Here is a 22,398-nt window from a genome sequence, read left to right on the forward strand (position 1 = left end):
GAAGAAAAGAAAGAAAAGAATATGATGAAAAGAAGGAAGGCAGTGAAAAAAATAGCTTTGAACAATGAAGAGGTAAAAATTGATAAACGGACAGGTGTAGATAGATAAGTAATAGATTAGGATAGAAAAAGGGGATTTGAGTAGAACATTGATAAAAGGTTAGAAATTAGAACAAAAAACAGGAAAATTAAGAAAGAATTACATTGAATAGAAAATGAATAAGAAAAAACAAACTACGAACACACACACACACCATAAATAAATAAATAAATGAAAATAACGGAGGATTATGAAAAGAAAATGGATAACGAAAAAAAGTGAATAGAAAACGGATAAAGAGGAGGTTAGGGCACACTAATCCATTTCTTTTCATTAACTTCCCCCTGATAAATCTGAACGGCGGGTTGGTGACTGGTTATCTCCACCTTTCCCCCATTCCTCCCATTCCTCTACCTGCCCATTACCTCCCCCTCCATTCCTTCCATCCATCCGTCTCTCTCTTCTCCTCCTCCTTCTCCGCTCACCTCCTCTCTCCCCTCCCTCACTCCCTCCCTCCTCCCCAGGCTGACCACAGTAACGGTACAATACACTGGCGGTCACCTCCTCCTCCTCCTCCTCCTCCTCCTCCTCCTCCTCCTCCTCCTCCTCCTCCTCCTCCTCCTCCTCCTCCTCCTCCTCCTCCTCCTCCTCCTCCTCCTCCTCCTCCTCCTCCTCCTCCTCCTCCTCCTCCTCGACGACACATGCTAACTAGAGAATTCACGACCTCGGTAACACACACACACACACACACACACACACACACACACACACACACACACACACACACACACACACACACACACACACACACACACACACTGTAATATCGTGTGTATGTTAATGTCATTGTATTATGTATTCTGCTGTATTATCTTTATAAATTACTGTATTTACGTATTTTTTGTTGAAATTTTGAGGTTTTCTTGTATAATTCACGTACTTTTTTTTCTTGTAATGTGTGTTTTTATTTGTCATTTTTTTTCTTTTAAATTTTCGTGTTTGTGCTTTTCCTTTTTCTTCATGTTATCATTTTTCTTATTTTAATATAACTAATGCACTTTCCTTTCTTTCTTATTTCTTGTACTTTCTTTCACTAATTCACTAACCAAATTAATTTCTTAGCCACTTGTTGATATAGGCCGCTAATCAGAAACACTTTGCTCTCTCACCACGTTAATTTTCCAAGGCCATAGAGACATCTTGACATATTGCTAATCCATCACCAGAACCAGAAAAATACCCTAAAAAACACGAGTATCTTCAAGTGGAGCCTCATGAAAGCAGTGGTGGTGAGAGAGCAGAGCGTTTAAGAATATAGACCATAGACATGCCTTCTTAATTCAATACGAGTGTTCTTATCATCGTTCAGAGAGAGAGAGAGAGAGAGAGAGAGAGAGAGAGAGAGAGAGAGAGATCAGTACTTCCATTAGACCCTGTAGGTTTGGCCACGATAGAAATGCACACACACACACACACACACACACACACACACACACACACACAGAGAGAGAGAGAGAGAGAGAGAGAGAGAGAGAGAGAGAGAGTCCTTACATTAGTCCCTGTAGGTTTGGCCACGATGGAAATGCAACAACATGGTAATCCAAATGAGTGTCAGAAGTAGGGTGGGGGAGACAGGGAGGCAGGGAAGAGAATTAGGGAGGGGGTAGGCAGGGATGGGGGTGGGGGAGGGGGGAGAGGTAGGCCAGTGTTGAGCCTGCAGCACCACAGCGATAGAAGGTGCTTAGCCTTTGCAACGGTACACACCACTTCTGTTTGGCTTACTAGTTCTCTCTCTCTCTCTCTCTCTCTCTCTCTCTCTCTCTCTCTCTCTCTCTCTCTCTCTCTCTTAGTTGTGTTATTCTTTATATTTGTGGTAGTGGTGATGGTGTTAGTCGTGGTGGTAGTCTTCTTCTTCTTCTTCTTCTTCTTCTTCTTCTTCTTCTTCTTCTATGCTGGTTTGATCTATTGTTAATTATTTTCCTTCTCGTTATTTTTTTGGTGTGTGTGTGTGTGTGTGTGTGTGTGTGTGTGTGTGTGTGTGTGTGTGTGTGTGTGTGTGTGTGTGTGTGTGTGTGTGTAACGTTTCTTTACAATCTACGTTATTTACTGTTATTTCCTTCTTTCTTTTTGTTCGACACCTGTGACTTGCTATTGTTTGCTGCTTTCTTCCTGCTTTTTTTTTTTTATTTATTATTAATTTTTGTCTATATTTTCGTCTAAAGTAATTTTGTTCTCATTCTATTTTCTATAACTAAAAGAAGAAGAAAAATAATAACATTTCAATAAACTCAGAAAAAACAGTCAAAATAATCAATAGAATCATGAAACACACTTCTTTTACCTTTATAAGTAAAAACACCCATGGAAATGATAAATAAAACTCATAATTCACAAACTAAACACCAAAACAGGATCATACAAAACACACGAACAGAAACTACCAATTCAAACACACCCACACATTTTAGAACACAAATATTATCACACATCAAGCAAAGGGAAGAGGAGCGTTCGAGAATTAAATAGTTTTGAGCACGTATCCCCATGTGATCCTGCAGTAAAGCCAGCCTGTGCAAATGGAGCGTTCGAGATACGGTGAATTAAAGGGTTTTGAGCACTTATCCCCTTTTGATCCTGCAGTAGAGTCAGCCTGTGCTAATGGAGCGTTCGAGATACGGTGGATTAAAGAGTTTTGAGCACATATCCCCCTTTGATCCTGCAGTAAAGCCAAGCCTGTGTACATAATGCTAGTTCCTGTAGTCCCAGTTTTCAAGCATCAGCAGTTGGAATCTAGCGAGGAAGATTAGAAGATGAGGAAGGAAAAGTAGATTAAAATTTTGAGGAGGAACTGCCCGAAGAGGAATTACCCAACGAGAGAGAGAGAGAGAGAGAGAGAGAGAGAATGGTTATATAGCATCGTGACCGGTGAGTGAAAGTTAGCACACCTCGCCTTTTGAGAGAGAGAGAGAGAGAGAGAGAGAGAGAGAGAGAGAGCATTACATCACACTGCTTCCTACAAGCGACCTCAGATAATTGTACTCAAGAAAGATCGACAACCTGGGACGTCCTACATACCTCTCATCTCTCTCTCTCTCTCTCTGGCATCCTTTTTCTTTTTTGTTTCATTCTTTCAGTATTTTTTTTTAATGGTACATCTCTCTCTCTCTCTCTCTCTCTCTCTCTCTCTCTCTCTCTCTCTCTCTCTCTCTCTCTCTCGTGACGCTTCTTTGCACGGATCAACATTTGCATATATCTCGAGTGCTTCAGTCAGCGAGCGAGGGACTGAGGGAGTTCAGTAAACCTTCGAGTGAAACAGTGAACCTTATAATGAACCAGTGAAGCTTTGTAATGAACCAGTGAAGCCTTATAATGAACCAGTGAAGCCTTATAGTAAACCAGTGAAGCCTAATAATAAACCAGTGAAGCTTTATAGTGAATCAGTGAAGCCTTTGTTGAATTATTGTGAACTTTGACTAAATTTAAAGCTGTATTTGTATTGGAATATTAATGTGTGTGTGTGTGTGTGTGTGTGTGTGTGTGTGTGTGTGTGTGTGCAGCCTTTTACTTTCCATTGCTCATCAGTTGGCATCATTATGACGTCACCACCGCTGCCTGTTTCTATTGGTTGAGTAACTCCTTCCGCTTAATGCTGATTGGTTGGCCAACTTCTTCCGCTATACACATGGAAGAGCGAGAGAGAGAGAGAGAGAGATGTGCTTGCTATACACACGCGCACACACACGTTTCCTTATCAAATTAGTAGTAAAATTACGTAATAATCGAGGTGGTTAACCTAACCTAACCTAAACCATAACTAACTACTACTACTACTACTACTACTACTACTACTACTACTACTACTACTACTACTACTACTACTACTACTTCTGGTACTACTACTGCAGCCTTTAAACTCCTATTGTTACTTCTGCATTATTTTGAACATAATATAATCTAATTTCATCTTACCTTACTACTACTACTACTACTACTACTACTACTACTACTACTACTACTACTACTACTATAAGAATAGAGAATTGCTTAAAACAACTTTTTCTACAGATAGATTTCTAGTTTACTATGAAACCCCTTTTTTCTCTTTCTCACTTTCTTGTCTTTTTCTTTAGATCGTTTATAGGTTTACAAGTACCCTCTCTCTCTCTCTCTCTCTCTCTCTCTCTCTCTCTCTCTCTCTCTCTCTCTCTCTGGCGTTGTGCAAGGTGAAAGTGTCGACCTTAGGATTGGGTTTGAAAAGCTAATCCTCAAAGATTCCTCCATCATTTTTTTATGTCAGACGAAGGAGAAAGGTTAATTCATTTGCTTATCTCTCTCTTCCTCTCTCTCTCTCAGTTTTTGCAACATCCTATACTCTCTCTCTCTCTCTCTCTCTCTCTCTCTCTCTCTCTCTCTCTCTCTCTCTATTCATTTGCTTTTTGTCAGTTTATTAATTTTCTTTTCTTCCTTTTTTTCTATTTTTCTTCCTTTCTTTCGTTTTCATTCATTCATTCGTTCTTGATTTTTCTTTCTCTTATCGGTCGTTTCTATACTTGTTTTGTCTCTCTCTCTCTCTCTCTCTCTCTCTCTCTCTCTCTCTCTCTCTCTCTCTCTCTCTCTCTCTCTCTCTCTCTCTCTCTCTCTCTCTCTCTCTCTCTCTCTCTCTCTCTCTCTCATTGGCTTTCCTATCTACACATTTGTCAAAAATAACACGTCCATATATCTTTTATTTTTATCGCTCTATTTATTTCCTTCAGTCACAAATAAACTACTTCGTAACAAGCCGCCGGTTTTTTTTTTTTTTTTTGCTTTTATACATTTTCATTTTTATATTTAAGTGCAAATTTTTATTATATGGAAGAACGTGAGTGTTATTATTGTTATTATTATTATTATTATTATTATTATTATTATTATTATTATTATTATTATTATTATTATTGTTATTATTATTATTATTGTTATTATTGTTGTTGTTGTTGTTGTTGTTGTTCTTGATGATGATGTTATTATTGATGTTGTTTTCCCTTTCACATTCATCCGAGCATCCTGTCTTATGATTGTTTCCGGAAATGAAATAAATCGAGAGAGAGAGAGAGAGAGAGAGAGAGAGAGAGAGAGAGAGAGAGAGCGAGCTAACTCACGCCTACTGCACAACACGCACCACTGGTTAGGCTGAGGTGTTTATGTTGCTCGTTTGCTGTTGTTAGTCAAGCGAGGCAGTTATTGTTGTTGTAGCGGCTGTATTCACTTCCTTCTGCTGCTGCTGTTGTTGCTGTTGTGGTGGTGGTGGCGGTGGTTGTGGTGGTGATTGTAGTGGTGTTAGTGGTGGTGATGGTGATTGCAGTGGTGGTGGTGGTGGTGGTGGTGGTGGTGATGGTGATTGCAGTGGTGGTTATCGCCATTATTCTGTTTTGTCGTGTAATTTTTATCTTGTTTTTGTATTTTCTTTTTTTTTTCTTTTTCTGTATGTTGTTTCTCTATTTATTCGTCTGTTTTCTTTCGCTTTTTCTGTCTTTATTTTTCTTTACGTTTTTTTATCTCCTCTCTCTGCATTTCCTCTCCTTTTTCTTATTTATCTATCCTTCTCTTTTTTTTCATCTTTTTGTCCTCATGTATCCTTTTCATTCTCCCTGTTTATTTTCCTATCTCCCTCTCCTCTTTCCCTCATCTCCACATTTCCCTCTTCCTCATCTCTCTTTTTTCCTTCTTCCTCTCACTTGTGTTCTTCTCTTTTCATCATATTTTCCTTTTCTTTCCTTTCTCTTCATCTCTACATTTCCTCTTAAACCTCATTTTCTATTTACCGTCTTTATCTCCTGCATTTCCCATTTCTGTTCGTGTTATTACCGTCCCTTTTTTCCTCTTCATTATCTTCTTTTCCTTCCTTTATTCTTCCCTTCCCTTCACCTCCACATTCCTTCACCCTTCATCACACGAGACCGCATCATATCCTTCACCATCACTCGTTTCACCATTCCATCATCACCCCATCACCACACGTCACCATTACCCCTTCATCACCCCTTCACAATCACTATATTCACCCCCTCATCGTTCGCCTCACTTCGTTCCCCTTCATATCACTCTCCCCCTCACTTGCTCTCCTCCTTCATCTTCCCCTCCTCCTCTTCCTCAAATTCTTTTCTCATCTTCCTCTTTGTCTCACCTGTTGCTGTTTGGACACGCTCATCTGGACTCCCTCTTCTTGTTCTTTTTTTTTTTTCTTCTTTTTGTTCCTGCTAGTGTTCCTCTTCTTTTCTTCTCTTTTCTTTTTTTCTTTTTCTTCTTTGTTTTTGTCTGTCTTTTTGTGTTTTCTTTTTTTTTTGTGTTTTCTTTTTCGTGTTTTTTTTTCTTCTTCTTCTTCTTCTTCTTCTTCTTCTTCTTCTTCTTCTTCTTCTTCTTCTTCTTCTTCTTCTTCTTCTCTTCCTCCTCCTTTTCCTTTTCCTTTCCCTTTCCTCTTCCCTCTTCCTCTTCCTCTTCCTTTTCCTTTTCCTTTTCCTTTTCCTCTTCCTCTTCCTCTTCCTCTTCCTCTTCCTCCTCCTCCTCCTCCTCCTCCTCCTCCTCCTCCTCCTCCTCCTCCTCCTCCTCCTCCTCCTCCTCCTCCTCCTCCTCCTCCTCCTCCTACTACTACTACTACTACTACTACTACTACTACTACTACTACTACTACTACTACTACTCTCCTCCTCCTGAAATAATACAACGGAAGCTTTTTCCCTATCATCACACAAAAAATATTAAGTAGAGTCATGCATCTCTCTCTCTCTCTCTCTCTCTCTCTCTCTCTCTCTCTCTCTCTCTCTCTCTCTCTCTCTGACCGTAAATTCGCTCACCTAATAAGCAGATAATTACGAATGACCGCAATGTGCAGGTATCAGGTATCAGGTAACAGGTAACTCCTTTCTCTGCCTGCTCTGATTACCCCACGCACCTGCACGTAACCCAGTAATCTCACCTGTGAAGCATGAACAGGTAGTCTTGTTATTATTGTTATGGTGGTGGTGGTGGTGGTGGTGGTGTTTCTATTATTGTTATTTATATTATTTTCTTTTCCGTTATGTTTTTTATTAAGTTTTGTTATATATTTTTTTTGTTTAGTTTATTCATTTTTTCGTGTTATATTTCATTTATAAATTATTGTAGTACGTCTTTCATTCCTTAACTGTTTTCGTACTTGTTTGAAAAAAGTGTCGTACCTTATTTACATTTTGATTTCAATTCAATTTTTCTCAATGACAAACACAAAAGAGAAGAGATTTTCCTCATTACTTTTTTAAAGCAGTATATAGTATTTACATCCTTTCTTCGTATCTTTTTCTTTTCTTTTTGTTTCTTTAGTATGTCATTAATCGAAAATATATTAGAAGTCGTAAAAGAAAATTAAATAAAATGGTTACCAGCTCTTCTTTATTTCAACCTTTTTTTTTATTGTTATTATTCTTTATATATCGTTTTTCTTTTCTCCTCAATTTTTGTAGGACTTTATTTTTGTATCTTCATTCCGTCATTAGTCAAGTGTTGGCATTCTTTATTTCAATCACTTGCTTTTCTTATCTTTCTTCTTTTTCCTTCTATTTCTTGCGTGAGTTCTTTGTATCTTGAGCCGGTCATGAGTCAGGTGTTGCTAATTGTTTTGTGTCGCTACATTAAGGTCATGGCCAGGTGAAAACTTACTCACCTGGGCTTGGAAGCTTGTTTTTCCCATGGTGCTCTTGATTATTTGTGTTATTTTTATCTGGTGTTGCTGTTGTTGTTGTTATTGTTGTTGTATTTTATTGTAACTACTACTACTGATACTGATACTTCTACTGCTACTGCCACTGCTACTGCTACTGCAACTACTACTACTACTACTACTACTACTACTACTACTACTACTACTACTACTACTACTACTACTCTCTTCTTCCCTTCTCTTCCCTTCCCTTTTCTTTTTTTCTGTTGTTTTGTTCTGTTCTCTTCTCTTCACTTCCATTCCCTTCCCTTCCCTTCCCTTCCCTTCTCTTCTCTTCTCTTCTCTTCTCTTCTCTTCTCTTCTCTTCTCTTCTCTTCTCTTCTCTCTTCTCCTCTCCTCTCCTCTCCTCTTCTTTATACACCATCACCACTACCACCACCATACACACAAGCTAATACCCCCTTCCCTTCTCCCATTCAGGTTCGGCTCAGATCTGGTGCTGGTGGAGAGCTATGAACAGAACAATTTCACCAACACCCTGGCGAAACGCTCTCTGGATGACGCCGCAAACAGCTACTGGTTGGGGCTCGTCACCCTCAACGACCTTTCCACCAACACCCTCGGCAGCGCCAGCGGGAAGCACGTGTCCTTGTACTCAGGTGAGGGGGGGGGATGTTCACTCAGGAATATCCATGGTGTGTGAATGGAAGGAACTTGACGGTATGAGGAAGTAAAGCTGGTGATTTGAATAGGATTGAATCTGATGAATGGAGTGAAAGAAGGAATTAAGAAATAGAGATAATTAAACATTAAAACTTATTATTAAACTAGAAATAATTGATTTATCAGAAAATAAGAGCAAAACAATAATAAAGTAGATAAATAAGTGAACAAATGGAAATAGACAAATAAATTACTTGGTGAAATGAAATAGAGGAGACATTGTATTCAGTGAACGTACAATTCTTCACCACCTTTAGAGAACGTACAGTATTGATAATAGATATCAAATAATCAACCAATCAGTCCATCATGCAGGGTACATTCGTCAAGCGTCGATTCAGTTGAGTACATACATAGTTCAGGTCTTTAGTTCAGTTCACCAGCTTACCCTTGCCCTGAGCCTCACCGCACCTTACTGACGTCTCTTGCTTGGTCCACATACAGGCTTCTGGTCACAGGGGCAGCCGCAGGTGTCAGGTGGAGAGTGCGTGCGTGCGCGGCTCACTGACCAGCACCAGTCATGGGAACTGAGCACCTGCGAGAACCTGCTTCCATTCATGTGTCGCGTCCAGGCCTGCACCAGCGGCTCCGTCCACTGCTCCAATGGCAGATGCGTCAACAAGGTACAGTAGCGGCTGTGGGATCTGTGCAGTACCTTTAGTATAACCGGTTGTCACACTACCTACCAGCCTTCATAGACGTTCCAATGCTTTATCTTTACTCTCCAAGGGATCTATTGGAAGTCATGGGGTTTTCAAAGGTATTTTTATTATTCTAGTGATGCCTAACGAGGAATATGTGCTATAGAATCGTTCAATTTCTTTTGGCGGTTTTTCATTACAGTTTTGTACTTCCTTCCAATCACTGTAGTCTTTGAAAGCAGTTTTGTTGAGAGTGCAAACCTTATCAAAACAAACCCAGTATCGTAGCTTTGTATAAAGAGAGGTTAGTACAATTATTATTCCCCTACTTTTTGGAGGCTTTCATTACAAATTTACGTCTTTCTTTTAATGACTGTAGGGAGAAGTAGCTGATTTGATGATTTCGATGACTACAATGCCGGGGATATTTGTCTTATACGTAGTTGAAGCGAGCGAGTGTCATTCAGTCCGTCCACATTCTTCTGGTTAACCGTTCCCGCGTCTTGTTTTCCTCTTGTCCTGTTCTGCTTTTGTTTCTGCTTCAGTGTCTCTGTCTGCACCATTTTCCTAGTTTTTTTTCTCTCTTTTTTTCTTTTTTTTTACTTTTTTTTTTGTCTTGTTAGGTTTATTTATATTTATTTATCTTTTTTGTCTCTTTCCTTTAGTTTATTACATACTTTTTCTTTTTTCACTTCTACTTTTTTTTTCTCACGTTTGTTGCCATTTGTTTTCATCTTACCCTTTCCTCCCCTTATCTCCTCGTTGCTACTTTTTTCCCCCTCCCTCTGTTCTCTTCTTCGTTCTTTCCCTACCTTTTCCTTCCACCTTATCTCCTTCCTCCTTTCCCTCTCCTCCCATCATTCTCTTTTTCTTCATTTCCCTTCCCTTCCACCTTATCTCCCTCCTTTCTCTCCCCTTCTTCCTTTCCCTTCCACCTTATATCCTTTCTTTCCCTTCCTTTCCACCTTATCTCCTTCCTTCTTTCTCTCCCTTTCCTCCATCCTCTTCTTCCTCCATTCCCTTTCCTCCCTCTCTTCTTGTCTCGCCTTTTGACCTATTTGAACCCATCCACGCCGTGTCCTCCATCCAAATGACACGCTCTCTCTCTCTCTCTCTCTCTCTCTCTCTGATTATTTTCTCACGCCATACTTGCGCCTCTCACATTTTTCACTCATCCCTTTCGATTTTTCCCACACTTTAATTAGATGCATGTGTATTCTTAATATCTACGAAGCATTACCAGTTTTCACACAGTTATTTGGTTAAGTGAAGAAGCAACGTCTCTCATATAACAGTTTTGATATTAAGTATTTGATACTGTTGCTATTTTCCTCCGTCTAATCAGTTTGGATATTCACACGCTTCATTTCATTGTTTGTCGTGTTGATTTAATTGTTTCTGGTTGGCTGCCTTGTTTCTGTCACTTGATTCTCCAGCTACTTCCTGTTTGTTTAATTGATTTGCAGACACATTTTTTTTTTTTGTCACCAGTTTCATTCTTTGTTTTCGTTTTATTGGTATGTTTATTGCATTTGTTCTTTTAGCACGTGGTCTTCGTTTTACCTGGAGAGTAGTCATTAGTTTGTTTAGGTTTATACAATTTAATAATAGTGAAAAGAAACATGAATTTTAGTCTCTCTCTCTCTCTCTCTCTCTCTGACCAGTTTTGCCTCCACCATCACTCTTTACTCCTTCCCTCCAGGCGTTCATGTGTGACGGCCAGAATGATTGCGGTGACATGTCAGACGAGACGGACTGCCCCGACCGATGCCACTTCTACATGCGCACGTCGGGAGCCTCCATCGAGAGCCCCCAGTACCCCAAGAAGTACGGCCCCAACATGGACTGCAAGTGGACTCTGGAGGGACCCGTCGGCCACAACATTGTCCTCCAGTTCTTCGAGTTTGACACCGAGAAGAACTTTGACACCGTGCAGATCCTTAGTGGGGGACGCACCGAGGACTCTGCCGTGTCCCTCACCACGCTCTCCGGACGACAGGACCTCGCTGACCGTCTCTTCATCTCCGCCTCTAACTTCATGATCCTCAAGTTCAGGACTGATGCCACTGTGGAGAAGAGAGGTTTCAGGTGAGATTATTTGAGTTTTTGTGTAGTTTCAAGGACTCAAAACGCTTCTCAGGTTGTTTTATCCTTTTGCCTTCTTTTCTTTAGTGACTCGTATCTTAATGAGTCTTTATTATTCTTATTGTTGGTTTGACTAATTGCACTGTTGTATAAAAGGAGTTAGGTTATATTTTCTGGTTTTTGCTATATCTTTGCCTCTTTTTCTATAGGGATTGGCATCTTAATGAGCCCTTTTTATGTATATATTTGTTGCCTTTGACTAATGGCCTTATTGTATAAAAGAAATTAGGTCACATTTTCTGGTTTTGCTATATCTTTTTGCCTTTTTTTTTTGCGGGAGACTGGCACCTCAATGAGTTTGATTTATTTTTTATGTATATTTGTTGCTAATGACATGTATTCTTTTTAATTGTTAACTTTCTTAGAGATGCTTAAAAACTTCACACATTTCTTTTGGTGCTGCCAAATGTTAATGCCACTTTCCAATACCTCTACCATTATCTCCCTCCACAGAGCCTCATGGAAGACAGAACCTCAAGACTGTGGAGGAGAGCTGATTGCAACACCCCAGGAGCAGATCATGACCTCCTACAACTACCCACTCGAGTACCCAGGCGGCCTCGAGTGTCTGTACCTCATCCGGACACAGAAGGGACGCGTCATCACTTTGGAGATTCTCGACTTTGAGCTTGAGAATGGTATGTAATTGTTGTGTTTTCTGTGGCAGCTTATGGTCTTGATGAGTGTGTTTTTTTCTTCTCCAGTGTGAATTGCTCTCTTGTCTTTTCTTACTAGTGCTGTGAAGAATTGAATTAAGTTATCATCCACTCAAAATTTATGGGAAGAAAAGCTTCAGTGCTTTTTAAAGACTTGTCTGTTTGTTTGTTTTCAGTTCATCATTTCTACTTTTCACTCTGTAATTTTCTTTTTTTTTTTGTAATCCTTTCTTTCAATGTATCTTTCTCACTTCCCTTTCACTGTCATATTACTTGTCAGACACACTTTTTTTTCCATATAATAATCTGTCAATCTTTCTTTTCTTTATGTCTTACTTTTCTTGATAAATACACTTCTCTCTCTCTCATTTTAATCTGTCATCCTTTCATTTCTTTCCTTACTTTCCTTGGCAGACACACTTCTCCTTTTCATTAGAACTTACACGTCTTACTTTACTTAACAGACACTTTTCTTTCCTAATATAATCTATCCTCCTTTCTTTCCTCTTTTGACATCTTACTTTGTCTCACTAATGCAACCCTTTCTCCCATCACAGAGAAGGACTTCATCTTGGTGCGTGACGGCAGCTCACCCTCTGACTCCCTGCTGGCCAGACTCTCCGGTCCTCAGGAGAAGAACCCTCGCTTCATTGTGTCCACTGGCTCTGTCATCTACTTCTACTTCTACACCAGCCTAGGCACCTCACACAGGGGCTTCAGGATCAAGTGAGTCCTTTACTGTTATCTCTCTATCTAATATTCTTGTTTTTCTTTACGGAATTGTTCTTTGAAGTTCACTTATTCTTAGGTTTGAGTTAGGACTTTTCACCACAACTTGTTTAGAGTATCAAGATTTTCCTCCTCTTTATGTTTAATTTTACCTGAACTTTTCATCTCAAGCTCAATAATATAGCAATTTTTCTTGTTTCTTTCATATTTTGGCTGAAGTTAACATCTCAAATTTAACAGAAATCCTAATCATTCCTCACTCTTAAGTTCATTTCAGTGATCTTTATTCTCATTTCATTCAGATCTATGCATGTACAGTTTTTTTATAAAGTCACTGGAGGATTAATAACTTGCATTTATTGAGAAAATTTTCCTGTTTATCAGATTTATAGACACTGATGGATTAAGTTACAGAAACAACATTCATAATAGCCATTGATATTCCTATAATAAAAATTACTGTGTGTCTTCACCTTCCCCTGTGTTCCATCAGGTACTACTCTGGGTGCTCCATCTCTTTGGAGGACACTCAGGGCACCATCACCTCCCCAGCATACGGCATCAAGGACTACCCCACCAACCAGGAGTGTCGCTACCTCCTCAGACGTCCCGGAGGTGGGCCCCTCTCCCTCAAGGTAAGTTTTGACCCATGTCTATTCCCCATCGTCCCTCACCAACTTTCTTCAGTCTCTTCACTTTTCTGCTTGCTTTGAATAAACTGACAAAAATGTTTTCTTTTTTCTTGTGTTTAATAAATACATGCAGAGTTTTTATTTTGCTTTCTTTGATAAAACACATGCATATATAGATTTTTGGTATATTCATTGTCTTACATAAAAGTACATATAATTTTTACTTCTACCTTCTTCAAATAAAGCTGATTTATTTATTAATTTGTCTCTTTTAATGTTATTGGGTACATATAACTTTCAAATCTTTCTCTTTTTGACTTTGTTGTATTTATATTGTCTAATTTATTTAGCCAGTCTATTTGCTTAGTTATTCCCTGGCCATTACTTCATACTGTCTTCCCTGCTTTTATTTCTTTTACTTATTTCACAAATATAAAAGTATATATCACATCACTCGTTGCCTCCTACAGTTTAACAGCTTCAACGTCAAGGACAAGGATACTGTGCAGGTGTTTGATGGCAAGACATCCTCAGAGGGCATCCGTCTTCACTCTGGTGCTGGTTTCTCCGCCAACAACCCGCCCACCATCACCCTCACTGCCGCCTCAGGAGCCATGGTGCTGCTCTTCAACTCTGACCCCCTGCGTTCCTCTGTCGGCTGGTCTGCTAACTTCTCTGCTGGTGGGTCTTGGGTGTGGGACGTGATGGGATGTAAACTCTGAAACTCTCTGCCTTTTCTGTATTTCCATCTATCTATGACTTGAACACATTTTAAAAGGCTTCAAGGCATTTATCTGATTCTTTTGGCTAACTCTCTTGACACTGTTTGGGGATTAACATCTCAATGGGCTTTTTCGTTAGTTGTTTTTGTTGCCCTTGACCAGCTTTCCTCTCTTACATAGAAAAAGAAGGAAGCTGATAACTAGTGTTACTGTATACTAGTTTCCTTTACAATCCATCATAATTATACCTTGTAGATTAGTGTGAGTCTGATATATAAATAGTTTGTAGGCCATATTAATGTGTAAGTAAAGTTTTCAAGATCAGTAATCAGGATAGAGCATAAGATAATGGGCTGAAGCTTGAAAAAAGATTGATTTGAAATTGAAAAAGAGATGGGAAGGAATTCATTCTTACATATAGTGGTAGATGAATGGAACAGATTCAGTAATCGAAATGTATGTGTTGAATCATTAAAGTTTTAAAAAAGATTAAACAAAATTTTTTAATGAGGATGATAGATAGAAATAGGTAGTTATGTTTCAAACAGAGACTGCCACATAGCTATTGGCCTAATGACTTCTTGCAGCTTCCCTTATTTTCTTAGCTTCTTATAGTTTAATGTTCTCTATTTCTTTCCTCTTTCTCTTATTTTCTTAGGTTCTTATACTTTAATGCTCTTTATTTCTTTTCTACAGACTGCCCCTCACTGGTGGCTGGCAAGGGTGCTATTGCCTCCTCCAGGGATACCTCCTTCGGCAGTGTGGTGACCTTCACGTGTCCTGTGGGACAGGAGTTCGCCAGCAACCGGTCCTCCATCATGACCACCTGCCAGCCAGGCGGATCCTGGTCCATTGATTACATTCCCAAGTGTCAAGGTGAGAGAGGCAGGACTGGGCTGAAGTGAGTGGATAGTGGATGGTGTTGTGAGGTAATAAGGAGAGGTGTGTAAGAGAGAGAGAGAGAGAGAGAGAGAGAGAGAGAGAGAGAGAGAGAGATAACCACTTTCACAGTTAAAAAATACAAGACAATGATAAGTTTCTGTGGATTGGAATTTGAAGAATGCCTGAAGATGTAGGAGAGAGAGAAAGAGATGACATAGAGACATAAACAAACCCCTAAAAAATGTACAGAAGTCAGAGAAAATTATACAGCACATTGAAAATAAGAGAGAAATGGAGCTCACCATCATCAACTCACACACAAACACCTGATTTGCCTCCCAAACAGTGGTGTATTGTGGGCCGGTGCCTCAGATCGACAACGGCTTCAGCATCGGCGCCACCAATGTCACCTATGAGGGCCGGGCCACCTACCAGTGCTATGCTGGCTTTGGCTTCCTCAGCGGCCAGCCCACCGAGTCTATCATGTGCACAGAGAAGGGACACTGGGAGAGGCTTCCAGAGTGCATGGGTGAGTCTGTTTCCAGCATCTGTGTGGTTCCAAGATTCTGAAGTGTGGTGTTATGTCTTTTAAACCAAAGTGTGCTTGGCTTGTTAATTGTATCCAGTGCTTTTTGTTATACATGAAGTGGTAAATTATTGTTTTAGTTGTAAAGTATATGTATGCAGTAATCCTTCCTCTTTAGAGTCAATAAGTAACTTTAAAAGAATATTAGATCAATTGTTAGATAAGAATGAGAGATGGAAATAGATAGATATCTTTATAAAGGGACTGGCTTGTGTAGGTCTGATGGCTCTTTACAAGTTCTCTTATTTTCTTATAGTCTTGTATTCTTGTAACACTTTCCTCTTCTGTTCCTCGTCAATACAGCTTCCCAGTGCCCACCACTCCCCGAAACACCTCATGCTGAGACAGATATCCTCAATGGAGGTGGCCGCAGCTATGGCACAGTGGTGAGGTTTGAGTGTGAGCCGGGCTACTTCCGCACCGGCTTGCCCGTCATCCACTGCATGACCAACGGCTCCTGGTCTGGCGAGGTGCCCACCTGCTCCAGGATCAGGTGCCACCAGTTCCCAGAGGTGAGTGACCAGGGCTCATAATTTTGTTGATTGTTGTAGGTTTGTGTTGTTTCAGTTTGTGTTATTTGCTTCTTATTTCTTGTTATTGTTGTTTTGGAATGATTGTTGCATTTAGTACTAGATTGTTTTCTTCATTCACTTGCTTCTTAATTGTATGTATTGAAGTATAAAAAGTTTGAATTACTTGTTTGTGTATTTTGTCTACCTGCTCCACACACCACCACTCACCACTCCTACTTCTCCACAGATTGCCAATGGGTTCGTGACAGACCTGTCTAGAGATTACTACTTTGGGGATGAGGCGCGAGTCCAGTGTCACCGAGGGTACCGCCTGATGGGTTCCGCTATCATCCAGTGTGGCCCAGAGCAACAGTTCATCAATCTGCCTACATGTCAAGGTGATTAGAAAATACAGTTTGTTATTTTTTGTCTGTTAATTAAGGCGTCTCCATGCCAAGGTGATGAGTACATACTGTTTGTTATCCCTCTTTATTAACACTATTTACAGATGCATGAAAGTAGTGTTGGCTATGCACTTTAATGTCACTATAGAACTGCAAAGATGAAAAATGTCTGTTTAAATTCTTGCTAGTTTTCTTATGCTGTTACCATGTGTACTTCCTCACCACGTCTTGTTTTGTAGACATCAACGAGTGTGAGGCTGCCCAGTGTGACGCCGCCTCCACTGAGTGCCACAATAGCCCCGGCGCCTTCTCCTGCAAGTGCAAGGATGGCTTCAGGCCAAACCTGGACTGTCGGCCAAGAGGTGACTTGGGTGTGTCTGATGGCGGGATTCCTGATGATGCCATATTTGTGTCCTCTACGGCTGCTGGCTATGAAAAGAATGTGAGTATCATTGTCTGTGTCTGTTTGTGTGTTTGTGTGTGGAAGTGGACAGGGAGTGTGACTGGATGGCTAGACATATTGCTCTTGTCATTGTTGTTGCCTCTTTCCCTCATTTACCCACTTCCCTCCCTCCACAGACGGTTCGGCTCAATTCTCAGCTGGGATGGTGTGGCGCTGTGCCGGTGCCAGGCCGTAACTGGGTCATGGTGGATCTCCGTGTGCCTACTGTCATTTTTGGCTTCCGCACACAGCCGGTGAATCGTCCTGAGGGCAAGATTGCCTTTGCCAAGTCCATTCGCCTGCAGTACACAGACGACCTCACTGATGTGTTCCGTGAATACACCAACAATGACGGCTCCCCTGTTGAGTTCCGCATCACCTCCGGTGCCTCCCTCTCAGTGGTCAACTTGCCCACGCCCGTTGAGGCACGTTACATCCGCCTCAACATTGCTGACTATGATGAAGCTCCATGCCTCAAGTTTGAGCTGATGGGATGTGCTCGTCAGGACTGCACCGACATCAACGAGTGTGGTGAGAACAATGGTGGCTGTGACCAGCGCTGCATCAATTCCCCAGGGTCCTTCTCCTGCCTCTGTAATGTGGGCTATGAGCTCTTTACAGAAAATGGCACTGCAGGATTCCACATTGATCAATCTGAATCTGGCCTGAGGGACGGCGACCGCTACCAGCTGAACAAGACCTGTGTGCGCAAGATGTGCCCAACACTGACCTCGCCAGAGAATGGCATCCTGCTGGACACCCGCAAAATGTTCCACTATGGTGACATGGTCAGCTTCCAGTGCAACTTTGGATATGTGATGGTGGGCACAGACACATTGGTCTGTACCAGCAGTGGTATTTGGAATGGCACTCTGCCAGAGTGCCGCTATGCAAGCTGTGAGCTCCTGCCTGATGACGCTGCCCAAGGCCTCAATCTTATAGGGGGTGATGCAGAGACCTCTCTCGTGCCCTTCATGCAGAATGTCACTGTGTCCTGTAGTGCTGAGGGCCGTCCATTGAGAGACACCCTCACTGCTGGTTTCCGTCAGTGTGTGTATGATCCTCTGACCGGCAGAACTGACTACTGGCTGTCTGGCGTCATTCCAGAGTGTCCCCGTGTGGACTGTGGCGAACCTGCTGAGACACCAGGTGCCACGTATGGCTTCACTCTGGACACACAGTTCCAGTCTTCTTTCTTCTTTGGGTGTGAGGAGACCTTCAGTCTGGCAGGTCAGACAAGCCTCAATGACAATGCTGTGCGCTGCCAAGATGACTCCACCTGGGACTTTGGTGACCTGCGCTGTGAGGGACCTGTCTGTTCTGACCCAGGCCATCCTCCGGAGGGTGTGCAGGTTGCCACCAGCTATGAGCAAGGTTCCAAGGTGAGCTTCCAATGCACTCGGCAAGGTTACATCCCCATCACGGACGACCCCATCACCTGTGTGCGGGAGCCTGAGTGCCGCGTGGTGGCACCCATTGGCATCACTTCAGGCAAGATCCCAGCATCTGCCATCAATGCCACCTCACAACGAGTGAACTATGAGGCTTTCAACATTCGTCTCAACTCTGCCACAGGCTGGTGTGGACAGCAGGAAGCTTTCACCTATGTGGCTGTGGACCTGGGTGTGGTGCACCGTGTCAAGGCCATGCTGGTGAAGGGCGTCATCACCAATGATGTTGTGGGACGACCCACAGAGATTCGCTTCTTCTACAAGGAGAACGAGGCAGACAACTATATTGTGTATTACCCGAACTTCAACCTGACAGCACGGGACCCTGGCAACTATGGTGAGCTGGCCATGATCACACTACCAACTGTGGTGAAGGCACGCTTCGTCATCCTGGGCATCGTGAGCTACGACAAAAACCCTTGCCTCAAGTTTGAGCTGATGGGCTGCCAAGATGAGCCCCCCAGCCAGCGCCTGCTCGGCTATGACATGGGATACCCATGGTGTGTTGACAATGAGCCACCACAGTTTGCTGATTGTCCCATCAATCCCATTGTGGTACAGAAGAATGTGGATGGCTACCAGGCTGTCAATTTCACAGTGCCCACTGCCTTTGATAACTCTGGTAGCATTGCCAGGACTGAAGTTCGCCCTGCTGGATTTGCACTACCAAAGTTTGTTCTTGAGGATATGATGGTTGAGTATCTTGCCTTTGACTTTGATGGAAATGTTGCCATTTGTCAGATCAACATCACGGTTCTGGATGACACCCCACCTGCCCTCACGTGTCCACAGAGCTATGTCATTGAGCTGGTGGAGCAGCAAGAGAACTATCGTGTCAATTTCAACTCATCCATCACACTTGCCAGTGTTAACGTGAGCGACAACAGTGGCGAGTATCAGCTTCAGGTGCGACCTGAGGTGGCCCTGATCAGGGTGGGCGGCTACGAGAATGTCAGTGTTATTGCTACTGATCCATCAGGCAACACAGCTGCCTGTAGCTTCCAGGTGGCTGTGCAAGCCACAGCTTGTGTTGAATGGGAGCTGAAACCACCAGCTAATGGACGACTCAACTGTGCCCCAGACTTGGGTGAAGGTGTGGAGTGTATAGCCACCTGTGATTCAGGCTTTAGGTTCACTGACAACATGCCCTCCAAGACTTTCACTTGCAAACAGGACCTGTCATGGCAGCCAACCCGTGTCGTGCCAGACTGTGTCAGTGAAAACACACAGCAAGCAAACTATGATGTGGTGGCTGACGTGACGTACCGTGCCAATGGAGCTGTCCAGCCCACCTGTCTGCCTCAGTACAAGTCCCTACTGGAGCAGTACTATGAGAGCCTGAATGGGGTGCTTTCTGGTAGATGTTCTGCTGCCTTCAATGTGGCGATTGACCTTGTGTTCCAAGACACACGTTTGGACCTGACTGAGGAGAATGTGGTCTCTGTGGAGTATGTGGTGCGTCTCACACCAGAGGTGAATCAGAAGGAGTTGTATGACCTGTGTGGCTCCACACTGTCCCTCATCTTTGATCTTAGTGTGCCCTCCACCTCAGCTGTGATTGAGCCACTCCTTAGCCTGTCCTCTGCCGGTAACGCCTGCCCACCCATGCGTGCCCTCAACTCCAATGTGACACGTGGCTTCACCTGCAATGTTGGTGAGGTACTCAATACAGAGACCACTGTGGTGCCCCGCTGCTTGCACTGCCCTGCAGGAACCTATGCACCCCAGAATGAGGGAATGTGCTCCCCATGCAAGCGGGGATTCTACCAAGATGAGAGTCGCCAGGGTTCCTGCAAGCAGTGTCCACCTGGCACCTACACACGTCATGAAGGCAGCAAGGCTCTGCTTGACTGTGTGCCTGTTTGTGGTTATGGAACTTACTCTCCCACTGGCCTGGTACCATGCCTCAACTGTCCCCACAACTCCTACACAGAGACACCCCCTGTGGATGGGTTCAAGGAATGCAAGGCCTGTCCTCCTGAAACTTTCACTTACTCTGCTGCCACTTCCTCACAACAGCTGTGCCGCCGCAAGTGCCGCCCAGGTGCTTACTCTGACACTGGCCTGGAGCCCTGTGCCCTCTGCCCTGTCAACTTCTACCAGCCCTTCGAAGGCCGCACCACCTGCCTCGAGTGTGAGACTGGCAACCGCACTGTGAATGCTGGCTCAACCACCCCTCGTGACTGTCAGTCTGTCACCTGCACAGAAGGCACCTGCCAGAATGGTGGAGTGTGCCTGGCACGGCAGCACCAGGTGCAGTGCTACTGTCCTGCAGGCTTCACTGGCAGGTTCTGTGAGGTTGATGTGAATGAGTGTGCCTCAAGGCCTTGCTACAATGGTGGCACCTGTGTTGACCTGCCACAGGGTTACCGCTGTGACTGCCCCACCAGCTACAGTGGCCAGCAGTGCCAGGAAGAAGAGACAGACTGTGTGGAGGATGCCTGTCCAGCCCGCGCCATGTGCAAGGATAACCCCGGCAGGAACTCTTACGAGTGCCTCTGCCGCTCTGGCTACACAGGTCCCGCCTGCAACATCACTGTCAACCCGTGCACAGAGAGTGGCAATCCATGTGCCAATGATGCCATCTGTGTCCCACTAGAGCAGGGTCGCTTCCGCTGCCAGTGTCAGCCTGGCTGGGAAGGTCGTCTCTGTGAGACCAACATTGACGACTGTGCCGACATCCCGTGTCTCCTGGATGCCAACTGCACTGACCTCGTGCATGACTTCCGCTGCGACTGTCCCGCTGGGTTCACTGGCAAGCGGTGCCACGTCAAGGTGGACCTGTGCCAGCCTTCCCCTTGTGCTAATGGCATTTGTGTTGATCGATTCTTTGAACATGAGTGCATCTGTCACCCGGGATGGTCAGGTGAGGAATGTGACATCAACGATGACGAGTGTGCCTCCAACCCCTGCATGAATGGTGGCCAGTGTCTGGATGAGGTGGATGGCTTCCGCTGTGCCTGTGACACTGGTTACACAGGCAGCATCTGCCAGCACACCATTGATGATTGTGCTTCTGACCCATGCCAGAATGGTGGCACCTGTGTGGATGAGCTGGATGGTTTCACCTGTGAGTGCCGGCCAGGCTTCGTGGGCTTGCAGTGCGAGGCATCCATTGATGAGTGTATCAGCAATCCCTGCAATCCTGAGGGCACCGCCAAGTGTCTCGACCTGGACAACATGTTCCGCTGCCGCTGCAACCCAGGCTACGAGGGAGAATTCTGTGAGCACAACATCAATGAATGTTCCTCCAGCCCATGCATGAATGGTGCCATCTGTATCGATGGTGTGAATGATTTCTCATGCACCTGCAAGGCAGGTTGGACCGGAAAGCGATGTGAGAATGACATTGGTGGCTGTGACGGCCTGCCGTGCCTCAACGCTGCCCAGTGCATCAACCTGTTCCAAGACTACTTCTGTGTTTGTCCCTCCGGCACTGATGGCAAGCGGTGCCAAGTGACTCCCGAGCGGTGTGTGGGCAACCCCTGCATGAATGGCGCCTCGTGCCAGGACTACGGCTCCGGCCTCAACTGTACTTGTTCCAGGGATTACACCGGTGTGGGGTGCCAGTATGAGTTTGACGCCTGTGAGGCCGGACTGTGCCAGAATGGTGCCACCTGTGTGGACCGTGGTGCTGGGTATGAGTGTGTATGTCCTCCAGGATACACAGGCACTCACTGTGATCAGGACATCATGGACTGTACCCAGACATCCTGCCCACCAGGAGCAACCTGCATTGACCTCACAAATGACTTCTATTGCAAATGTCCCTTCAACCTCACTGGTGAGGATTGCAGGAAAGTCATCAACATTGACTATGAACTTTACATCAATGATGAAAGCAAAGCCTCCAGTGCATCCCTGGCCACGCCCTTCGAGCTGGGTGAGGCCACCTCTTTCACCCTGGCCTTCTGGGTACAGTTTGCTGTCCAGGATGATCTTGGCACCATCTTCACTCTCTACTCTGTCTCGTAAGTCTAGGAGAGAACCATTGTTGTTTTGTGTTGCATGGAATAAAAATTATTACTTTTACAACTAATTAATGTAAATGAAAAGTAAACACTTTAAAGAATAGATGAGATAGAGTCATCAAGAGAAATGAAGCATACAATCACTGATTTTTCTTAATATGCCTCAATGTTTGCCATTTCCTTTGACC

The 22,398-nt window shown here is 43.5% G+C and overlaps 1 protein-coding gene across 2 annotated transcripts in view; it reads left to right on the plus strand.

The window, feature by feature from the left end:
* Nucleotides 1–22,398, plus strand: part of LOC123512161 (sushi, von Willebrand factor type A, EGF and pentraxin domain-containing protein 1-like) — a 100,892-nt gene that overhangs the window by 66,766 nt on the left and 11,728 nt on the right. For both annotated transcript variants that reach the window (XM_045268368.1, XM_045268367.1), the window contains exons 5-17: nucleotides 8,195–8,373; nucleotides 8,882–9,060; nucleotides 10,781–11,166; nucleotides 11,677–11,861; nucleotides 12,437–12,605; nucleotides 13,102–13,243; nucleotides 13,711–13,921; nucleotides 14,659–14,838; nucleotides 15,191–15,373; nucleotides 15,734–15,942; nucleotides 16,190–16,340; nucleotides 16,586–16,788; nucleotides 16,926–22,210. In XM_045268368.1, coding sequence (XP_045124303.1) covers nucleotides 8,195–8,373; nucleotides 8,882–9,060; nucleotides 10,781–11,166; nucleotides 11,677–11,861; nucleotides 12,437–12,605; nucleotides 13,102–13,243; nucleotides 13,711–13,921; nucleotides 14,659–14,838; nucleotides 15,191–15,373; nucleotides 15,734–15,942; nucleotides 16,190–16,340; nucleotides 16,586–16,788; nucleotides 16,926–22,210 — 7,662 coding nt within the window. The remainder of the gene's footprint in view (nucleotides 1–8,194; nucleotides 8,374–8,881; nucleotides 9,061–10,780; nucleotides 11,167–11,676; nucleotides 11,862–12,436; nucleotides 12,606–13,101; nucleotides 13,244–13,710; nucleotides 13,922–14,658; nucleotides 14,839–15,190; nucleotides 15,374–15,733; nucleotides 15,943–16,189; nucleotides 16,341–16,585; nucleotides 16,789–16,925; nucleotides 22,211–22,398) is intronic.

The sequence above is a fragment of the Portunus trituberculatus genome, chromosome 33 (assembly GCF_017591435.1).
Source record: "Portunus trituberculatus isolate SZX2019 chromosome 33, ASM1759143v1, whole genome shotgun sequence".
In the NCBI taxonomy this organism is placed as follows: Eukaryota; Metazoa; Arthropoda; class Malacostraca; order Decapoda; family Portunidae; genus Portunus; species Portunus trituberculatus.